The 9,359-nt window shown below is 46.7% G+C and overlaps 1 protein-coding gene across 1 annotated transcript; it reads left to right on the forward strand.

The window, feature by feature from the left end:
• The first annotated feature begins 671 nt into the window (after window positions 1–671).
• SET (SET nuclear proto-oncogene) lies at window positions 672–8,504 on the forward strand. The gene is made up of 8 exons (XM_055721070.1): window positions 672–1,066; window positions 2,361–2,418; window positions 3,427–3,569; window positions 4,268–4,371; window positions 4,566–4,679; window positions 6,193–6,363; window positions 6,464–6,610; window positions 7,591–8,504. The coding sequence occupies exons 1-8, from the start codon at window positions 994–996 to the stop codon at window positions 7,612–7,614; spliced, it is 834 nt and encodes a 277-aa protein (XP_055577045.1). The 5' UTR covers window positions 672–993; the 3' UTR covers window positions 7,615–8,504.
• Window positions 8,505–9,359: the final 855 nt, after the last annotated feature.

The following is a 9,359-nucleotide window of genomic DNA, read 5'->3' on the forward strand; positions in this document are numbered from 1 at the left end:
CCTCACGCCTGATTACTGCTCTGGGTCATGTTCCGCAGTTACTGCTCTGGGCCACGTTCCAGCCGAGGGAGGCAGCGCACGACAGCGGGGGACGCCGCGTCCCCCAAGAGAGGCCGGGCTGAGGCGGCACCTCGCCTCACGGCGCCCCACGGGGCACGGAAGGTGCTGAGGCGGGAGCCGAGGGGCTGCCTCGGCGGCGGGACGGCCCTGCCAGGGCCATGTGGGCACGACTAGTCCCAAACGCCGCCGCCCCCGCCGTTTCCCCGGGGCACCTTAGCCGCCCCCGGGCGAGGAGAGCGACGGCCACCGCCCCCGAGCGCGTCTCCACACGGGGCAGGAGGAGAGAGACGGGCGTGCCTCGAGCGCCCCGCACGCCACCGCCCCGCTCCCGCCTCCCGCCCTGTCCTCTGTGTCTCCGCGCGCCCCCGCCCGCGCTCCCGCCCCGGGCCAGGCGCGGCCAATGGGCGCCCGGCGTGGGGCGCCCGGCGTGGGCGGGGCCGGCGGCCGGGCTCGCTGCGGCTGCGCGCGGGCCCCACGCCTGCGCAGCGCGGCGCGCTCGGCCTCTCCCGGGGAGGGGAGCGGGGCGCGCCTGCGCCCTCCGCCGCCCGCCGCCCAGGGCCCGGGGAGGGGGCTCGGTGCGCCTGCGCTCTGCGGCCGCCGTCCCCCCCGTGCCCCGGAGGGGGGGTGCTACGCATGCGCGCCGCGCTGCCCGCCCCTCGCCAGCAGCAGCAGGAGGAGGCGGCGGTGGTGGTGGTGCTGGCTGTGGAGAGCGTGAGGCAGTGCGAGTGCCGCTGCCGCCCCCTGTGATCCGGGAGCCCCAGGTCCGGGCGGAGGAGGCTGGAGCGCCCCGGCGGCGGAGGGAGCCAGAGCGGCGGCGGCGGCAGCAGCAGCAGCGGCGGTAGCAGCAGCAGCAGGAGTCTACGCCCGGCCCCCCCCCCAGCTCAGTCCCGTTACAGCCCCCCTCCCTCCGCGCTCCGCTCCGCAGCCACCAACATGTCGGCGCCGGCGGCCAAAGTCAGTAAGAAGGAGCTGAACTCCAACCACGATGGGGCTGACGAGACCTCAGGTGAGGCCGCGCCGGGGGCGGGAAGGGAATGGCGGCAGCCGCCGCGGCCTCCGCCTCGCACCGCGCCGCACCGACCGCCATTTTCCCCAGCCACACGGGCCGCGGCCGGGCCGGAGGCGGGAAGAGCGCGGGGTCGGGCGGGCGGATGTGCAGGCCCCAGCGGCGGCAGGAGGAGGCCATGTTAGCGCCCTTTTGTCTCCGCTCCCCGGCCCGGCCTCCTTCCCCACGGGCGCAGGCGGGGCCGGGCGGGGGGCGCTGCGGCCTCGGCGGAGCAGCGGGACCCCCCCCGCCCCCCCCCCTCCCGGAGCAGCATCCGCGGAGCCTCATTGTGCTCCGCCGCCGCCGCCATGATGCTTCGCCGCCTCCTGGCCTGGGCGCCGCCGCGGCCGCGTGGTGCTGCCCCGCCGCGCGGGGATGGAGCGGCGCCGCCGGGGCCCGCCCGCCCGGGGAGCCACGCGGGGCTGGGCCGCCGCGCCGGAGCCGCCCGGGCCGTCCCCACGTGCGATCGCGGCGGCTCCGCGATTTTTAAGGCCGCTGCAGGGCGCAGCGCGCTGCCTCCATCCCGCGGCGCCCGCTGCCAGCCGCGGGCACACACGTGCGTGCGGTGCCGGGCGCGGGGAGGGGGCGGCGGGCGCGGGCAGAGCGGCCCCGCCGCGGCCGAACTCCGCGGGAAGCTTCCCGGCGGAGGGGTGAGCCTGCTGCACCGCTCCCGCCACTTCCCGCTGCCGCGCGCGCCTCGCCCGGCGGTGGGCGAGCAGCCCCCGGTGACCGGGGCCGCTGCCGAGGGCCCGTTCCGATGGGAAGGCGCCCCGCGAGCGGCGGTGGGGAGCCTGTCCGGCTCCCAGCACGCCTTCCCGGCGCTCGGCTCCGCTTTGGGAAGGCGGCGTGTTCCCCGTTCGCTGCTCCCATTGACGCTTTTGTCCTCCTGACTATTGAACGTTCCTTCGGATGTGTTGGGCCTCAGCATATACGGCTTGCGACTTCCTAATTAAATTGTTATTAGTCTGTCATGACTGATTTATCATTTAAGTTGACTTGTAAAACTGCGCAGGAGAAGGCAAGCCGTGATTTCTAGGGGCGCATCGCTTCTAGTGCTGTTTCGACAAACTTCTCGGCGCCTGAGCCGTAGCACACCCTGGAAGGAGCTGAAGCTTTAAGGCCCAGTAATGCTTATGGCACTTAAATCTGCCTGCTTCTAACGTAGATCACTAGAAAAGGGCTTAAGCGAAAACCCCGGGTGATTTGTCAGACTTGAGAATGAAGGGATTTTGATGCCTTTTCGTTTGTTTTTCAGAAAAAGAGCAACAGGAAGCAATTGAACACATTGATGAAGTACAGAATGAAATAGACAGGTAAACGTCAACTAACTTCTAAAATGTTTTAGCAGAAATTAAAATTAACTTTCAAAAGTAAAGTAAGCACTCAGTTGTAGTTCTCGCTATTTAAACTGCTGAGATACTCTGACTTGGTTAGATGTAAGAGGTATGTTGTGTATGAAAAATTTGTTGTAGTATCCTGGTTTCTTGTTTAATTGTGTATAATTAAAAAGGCAGACCTTGAGTTTCAAATGTTAAATTGTGATAGTTTTGGTAATAGAAATTTATTTCTTAGCGGTTTTTCAAGTTAATGTGGATGCTGTTATGCAAAAGTATTTTCATGTTTGTAAGCAGAACCAAAGACTTGGCTGGAAAGTTACATTTTTTTCTTTTTTTATTTTTTAAATGATTATTATATATTTGTGTACTTGTAGGATAATATGTAGAAAGTGTCAGTGGAACGTTAGTTTAGTATGCCGAATCTGGGGGGTTGTGTCAGTATTTGCCTGGTTCATACCTCCATTGCGCACTGTCTAACAAGGGCTGCAGGTGTGACTGTTGGGGCTCTGGCCATGTGAAGCTGTTGCAGTATCAGGGCTCTGCCTTTTTAAACCAATTCAGTGTTAAGTCTTCAGATTTTGCTTGTGCGGGGTGCAAAATTGCTTTGCTACAGCTTGCTCGCCTGCCCAGAAGTTAGAGCAGGTGATAGTATTAAGTGTTAACCACCTTCAGGTCTTTTGGAAACAAAATGTTTGAGGGGTAAAACACTACTGTGCTTTGCATAAGTAAGGGTCTGTCCCTCCTGTAATGCTGCAAAACATACCATGTGTTAAGAATGTTTCATTAAGATCAGTAAGACTGCTTCTGGTAGTGTGTTTCTTAATAGTCATTACAGGCTTGGGCCTCAGTTTCTTGTTTGCGATACCTCATTTGTTGAATATGGCAGGCTAGTCTAACCAAACCCGTTCAGTTTTTAGGTAACTACTGATGATGTGTCTTTAAATTTCAGTTCTCCTGTGGTTAATGTGGCTCTTCCTATTGCAGACTGAATGAACAAGCCAGTGAGGAAATTTTGAAAGTAGAACAGAAATACAACAAACTCCGCCAACCATTCTTCCAGAAGAGGTCAGAATTGATCGCCAAAATCCCAAATTTCTGGGTAACAACATTTGTCAACCACCCACAAGGTATATCCTTAATAGCCTCCTTTTTTTCTGTAAGTTCAGTGTTTGCTTGCTTGTTATGTATCTTGCAACTCTGAGGGTTTTCTGGAATCGTTGCTGGGTATATGTTTAAGCAGGACCCTGCTTCAAATGTGAACACCTCCTTTTTGTCCTAGGGTGTGTTTTATAAGCTTTTTATTTCTTGCACTTGTTGACCAAAGGAACATCTTGTTCACTAAAATCCCACCATGGTTTTCCTTCTGCATTTCAAATGACGTTTGCTGCTTTTTTCATGTAATTGGGTTCTTTAAAGAAAAAAAAAAGGGCTTCTAGTTCGTTTGCTTTGCTTTTTTAATTGGAGTTGAGCTCCTTAGGACTCTTGACGATAAGCTTTCTACAAAACAGGTTAGTAGGCTGCTTAGATTGGGCAAACTGCATGTGTGAAAAGTTTCACAGAGAAAGGTAGATGTACGCAGCTAGCTTTTGCTGATGTTTAACGTTGAACTACAAGAAGCAAACATAATGTTTTCACCTCAGCAAATGCAAATCACACAAATGCTAGTAGCTTGTTGGCTGGTAACTTGAAAAAAATGGGCTGCAAGACGTTGGCTCAGACAGAAGTGTTGCTTTTGAAACCTTACCTACTATCAATTTCCTGTATTTCCCCTGCATGATACACATTTCATAGCTTTGTTAATGTGGGATTTCTAATTCTGTCTTAGTATCTGCACTGCTGGGAGAAGAAGATGAGGAAGCACTGCATTATTTGACCAGAGTTGAGGTGACAGAATTTGAAGACATCAAATCAGGTTACAGAATAGATTTTGTGAGTACTTTTAACTCTTTCAATTGGACTTTTCTGGTTTTCTGTTTGTTTGGGGTTTGGTTTTTTTGGTGTAATTACATATTGGGTTCTAGTTTGTAACTTAATCTCTTCAGTTACCTATTTAGTACCAGGTTTGCCTTGGCACATGTGTTTCCATTATGTGGATTCTAACTCTTTGCTTTGAACTCCTGCAGTATTTTGATGAGAATCCATACTTTGAAAATAAAGTTCTCTCCAAAGAGTTTCACCTCAATGAAAGTGGAGACCCATCTTCAAAATCAACTGAGATCAAATGGAAATCTGGGAAGGTAAATGTCTGTGCATCCAGGAGACATGATTGCTGCTCTTGGTTGTGTATGATGGTTGTGATACCATCACTTTAATTATGTTCCTTTTACTTTTTTTCTTCAGTATGGAAGTTGCCTTGTCCTCCCTTTTCTTCCCCTCTCAACCTCCTTGCCACTTCTTTCCGTACATAGTTCATGCCTGTCTTGCAGGGTTTGGGATACCCCATTTACATGGAGATCTGTAGTGAATCCTCTGGCTCGGTTGAGCACCACCATGAAAACAATGAAATACAAGTATGACCAGATGGAAAGATTAACAAGTACATTAGCTTGTCAGATAACTATTAAATAAGAAATGCCGAGGACAGCAGGGTTTTGGGGGGTCAGATAGCAGTGTCTGATTTTATTTTTATTTTTCTCTTTATTTCCTCTACTTTGTTTCCAGACACCACATTTTTGTAGACATTGCAGCCACACCATAATGTGGGTATACCTTTCACCCAGACAGTATTCAAACGTAACTAATTTGCTGTAGTTAGTTTCTGTAAAAGTTGGAAGCAGTTTCATGTTCCCCTGAAGATTTTGAAACGAGTACTTAACTGCGACTGTCAGTTCTACTTTTAAGTCACTGCTTTTGTCTCATTTAGACCAAGAAGAAATTTAGTCTGTTTTTCATTGAGAACTAAACTTTTCCTCTTGTACAAGGAGTTAACAGTCCAGTACAAACTAGCCAAATGATCTTTACAAAATACCACAAAATCAATGTGAATCCAGCACTCGAAACCTATAAATGTTGTAATTCTATCAAGAAAACAAATTCTAGAAGTTTGGAGTTACGGTACGATCAAAGAAAGACTGGATTTCACTATTGAATAGTAATTTTCTTTTCAGACTTAGCAGAAAGATTGTTGCAAACTTAATAAAGTTCTGGAGTGAGGTAGTAGACACAGGATTCATCTGTTCTTAACCGTATGTTTTAGTAGTTTGTGTGGTTTTTTTCAATGACCACAAAGAATGTCCTGAAGACTTCAAAGCAGGAAATCTTAGGATAAGAAGGCTAGGCAGTTCTTTATCTCAAGTTAGAGGCATAGAGACTGAGTATTTCTTAAATCATACGTATTTACAGCATTTAGCTGCAATTACTGCTACTCTGAGCAGCATTTAGCCATTATGAGATCTTCTAAGTTCAGTATGTCATTAAACACTTGCCGTATAAGCGCTTCCCTGTGGTAGGGAAACATAAATCAAATGCAGGGTCCTGTGAATTTTCAGTATTTTGGTGTAGGCTGTTAAACAGGCAGTTTTACTGGTTTCTCATGTTCACGAGAAATGCAGTATCTCTTTCTGTGAGTTGTTTGGGTTCCAAATATTTCTTAAAAGACTTAGCCCTGCAGGAGGGAGTAGTAAGTGACTTCTTGTGGTTGCTTAGACAAGTATGTTTCTAAATGTTTGGGTTTTTGTTTTGTTGTTTTTGTTTTTTTAAAAAGGCCATGCAGAGACCACTTCTTTAGGAACTTCTTAACTTTCTTTTCAGGATCTGACAAAACGTTCAAGCCAGACACAGAACAAAGCCAGTAGGAAGAGGCAGCATGAAGAGCCAGAAAGCTTCTTTACCTGGTTCACTGACCATTCTGATGCAGGGGCTGACGAACTAGGAGAAGTCATCAAGGATGACATTTGGCCAAATCCACTACAGTACTACTTGGTAAGTATAGCACTGACTTGTTGATCCATATCCATAATAGCACTGTGCAAGTGAAAGTGAACTTGATCACTGTAGTTAATGTTGCGTATGTGTCTTTAAGGTTCCTGATATGGATGATGAGGAAGGGGAGGGAGAGGAGGATGATGATGATGATGAAGAGGAAGAAGGATTGGAGGATATTGACGAAGAAGGAGATGAAGACGAGGGGGAGGAAGATGAAGATGATGATGAGGGAGAGGAGGGAGAGGTGAGTAATCTTACACCTTCCATCTCTGGTGTATGAAAATTAAAAGAATTATACAAGCGATCTTGGAAGAATACTGAGCCATTGTTACAAAGGTAAAATAGTTTGTTTCTATACAGTCACAAGGTGTCTGGAGGGGAGAAGCAAAACTGTTACTACTTCAACTTGTGGAGTGGTTTCAGTGTAGTAATAAGCATGTTTGTCTATATGAGAGACAGTGCAAATAAGTAGGTTTAGGAAACTTAGTAAAAGAGGTGCTCTGGAAGAACTAGGATATAAGTGTGACAAAAATCCTACTTAATTAGTGAACATTCTAGCGAGGCTCTGCTGGTAAATAGCTTTTGTTGATGCATCCAGTTCTGTCATCCTCCCACCTGTTGGTTTATTTCTGCTTATGGCCAGCTTGGCTGAGACTCCCTGTTGGGTTCAGGAATTAGAAGTTTCATTTAGTAGCTAGTGGGATTCCAGGGGCAGCATTCAGGGTGTTGGTAACTTAATCAAGTTCAGAATGGCTTTGTTTTTTGTAACTGGGCGTGGTGTGTCTGAATTTCAGCAGCCAGAAAACTTACTTGGATGGAGGTAGGAGGGCTGTTGTGAGTGCCAGCGTACTGGGCTCTATTGTGTAACCTGGTACTTGGCGTCTGAAAGTTGAAGCATTTTGCTCTTCAGTTTAAAACGAGGGGAAAAAAGATGACCCTTTCACTTTCTAAATGTTAAACTTATGCCAATGTTTGTAGTGATTCTAAGTCACGGTAGTTTTCCAAACCTGATGTTTTTTCATGGGGACATTAACTGATTTCTATGTAGACAGGTACTCAGGGCAGGTGTTACTACTCCTCAGTGAAAAAGGAAAGATCATCATACAGCATGCTATGAGTAACGCTGTAGGGTAGTAAAACAATTCTGGTTATTGCATTTGAAAGTTCATGCTATCTGAAGTTTAGTGATTAGATTTTATTTAATTGTTGATTATCTTTCAACAGGAGGATGAAGGAGAAGATGACTAATTGAACACTGATGGATTCCAAACCCCCTTTTTACCTTTAATTTTTCTCCAGTCCCTGGGAGCAAGTTGCTGTCTTTTATTTCTTGTGCTCAGTCGCCTTGTTCTCTTGAGGTCTCTTTTTCTCTCCTCTACACCATGGTTCACAATTTATTTTGGGGGAAATACCTTGAGCAGAACACAGTGGAAAAGAATCTACCAGTTTCTGTTTCAAGTTAATTTTTATCCCTTTCTGTCTCAAAACAAAAACTGTTTATGGAATCAACACACCATGTTCTGTGGGAAAAAAGAAAACCTTCTGCTCCCTTCACTCTGCTGGAAGCTGAAGAGTGCTAGGCCCCTGTGTAGTAGTGCATAGAATCTAGCTTTTTTCCTTCTTTCTCTGTATATTGGGCTCAGAGATTACACTGTGTCTCTATGTGAATATGGACAGTTAGCATTTACCAACATGTATCTGTCTACTTTCTCTTGTTTAAAAAAAAAGAAAAAAAAACAAACAAAAAAAATAAATAAAAAAATGGGGTTATAGAAGGTCAGCCGGGGTGGGTTTCAGATGTTTGGGTGGGTTAAGTGGGCATTTTGACAACATGGCTTCTTCTCCTTTGGCATGTTTAATTGTGATGTTTAACAAACATCCTTGCAGTTTAAGATGACACTTTTAAAATGAAATCTTCTCTAATGACGACTTTGAGCCCTGCCACTTGATGGAGAATCAGCAGAACCTGTAGGATCTTATTTGGAATTGACATTCTCTATTGTAATTTTGTTCTTGTTTATTTTTAAATTCTTTTTTTTTTTTTTTTTGTTTCACTGGAAAGGAAAGAAAGATGCTCAGTTTTAAACGTTAAAGTGTACAAGTTGCTTTGTTACAATAAAACTAAATGTATACACAAAGGGACTGGTTGGTCTTCACTGAAAGAAACAGTTTTAATATCCTGTTGTGAACTTGCTTGTAGTTTCTTGGCATTTTGGGGGGCATTTGGTCAGTATTTATGTAGTGCAATGCAACCCTGTGGTTGCGTGAACTGATAATCAGTTCATTCAGTTTCTGTTATTTCAGTACTTGTAAAATGTTTCCTTTGGTAGTTAAGTACTGCACGCTCAGTTTCTTTAATTACCTGACTGTAAGACAGGGCGTAGGTGCATATACCTTGTGTGAAGACAGAGGTTTATACTCATGTTTTGCAAAAAGAAAAATCACTTGATGCTTAGATTTTTAGTAGTAACTTTAAGTATTGTATCTCCAGTAAACCAGTTTGCATGAATGTATCATGCAAGCTCAGAATAAAAATACCAAGGGGTCTTATAATGAGATTTGGGTGTTTTTGTAAGTCTTTTCAGTTCAGAATAGATCTGAAGTGCAAGCTAATTCTTGCACTATTTCAAAGAGCAAGATTCTTAGCAAAGCTCATGTATAAAAAGTTATTACTTCACTGCTTTCTTTCCTTGGTAGCAGCATGTATATATGCTTTAGATATACTGTAATTTTAAGAGACTGCATTCAAGTAGCTTGTAACAGTTTCACATAGAGGTTGTTGGTACTGGTATTCCACAAAGTGTAATGAAAGTTGTTTTAACATGCTGTGCTTTTGAAATATTTTAAAATATGTTGTATCAGCTAATCTAAAATTCAAACAGCTAGTTCTCTTTGGATGTGTAGAAAAGACTGTCTTCTGGGAAGACTTGCTGTTATATTCTCTGATTCCTTTTCCTCACAGAATTTGCTATAGTCAAATTCAGCTTTTTTTG

The sequence above is a fragment of the Falco cherrug genome, chromosome 9 (assembly GCF_023634085.1).
Source record: "Falco cherrug isolate bFalChe1 chromosome 9, bFalChe1.pri, whole genome shotgun sequence".
Lineage (NCBI taxonomy): Eukaryota > Metazoa > Chordata > Aves > Falconiformes > Falconidae > Falco > Falco cherrug.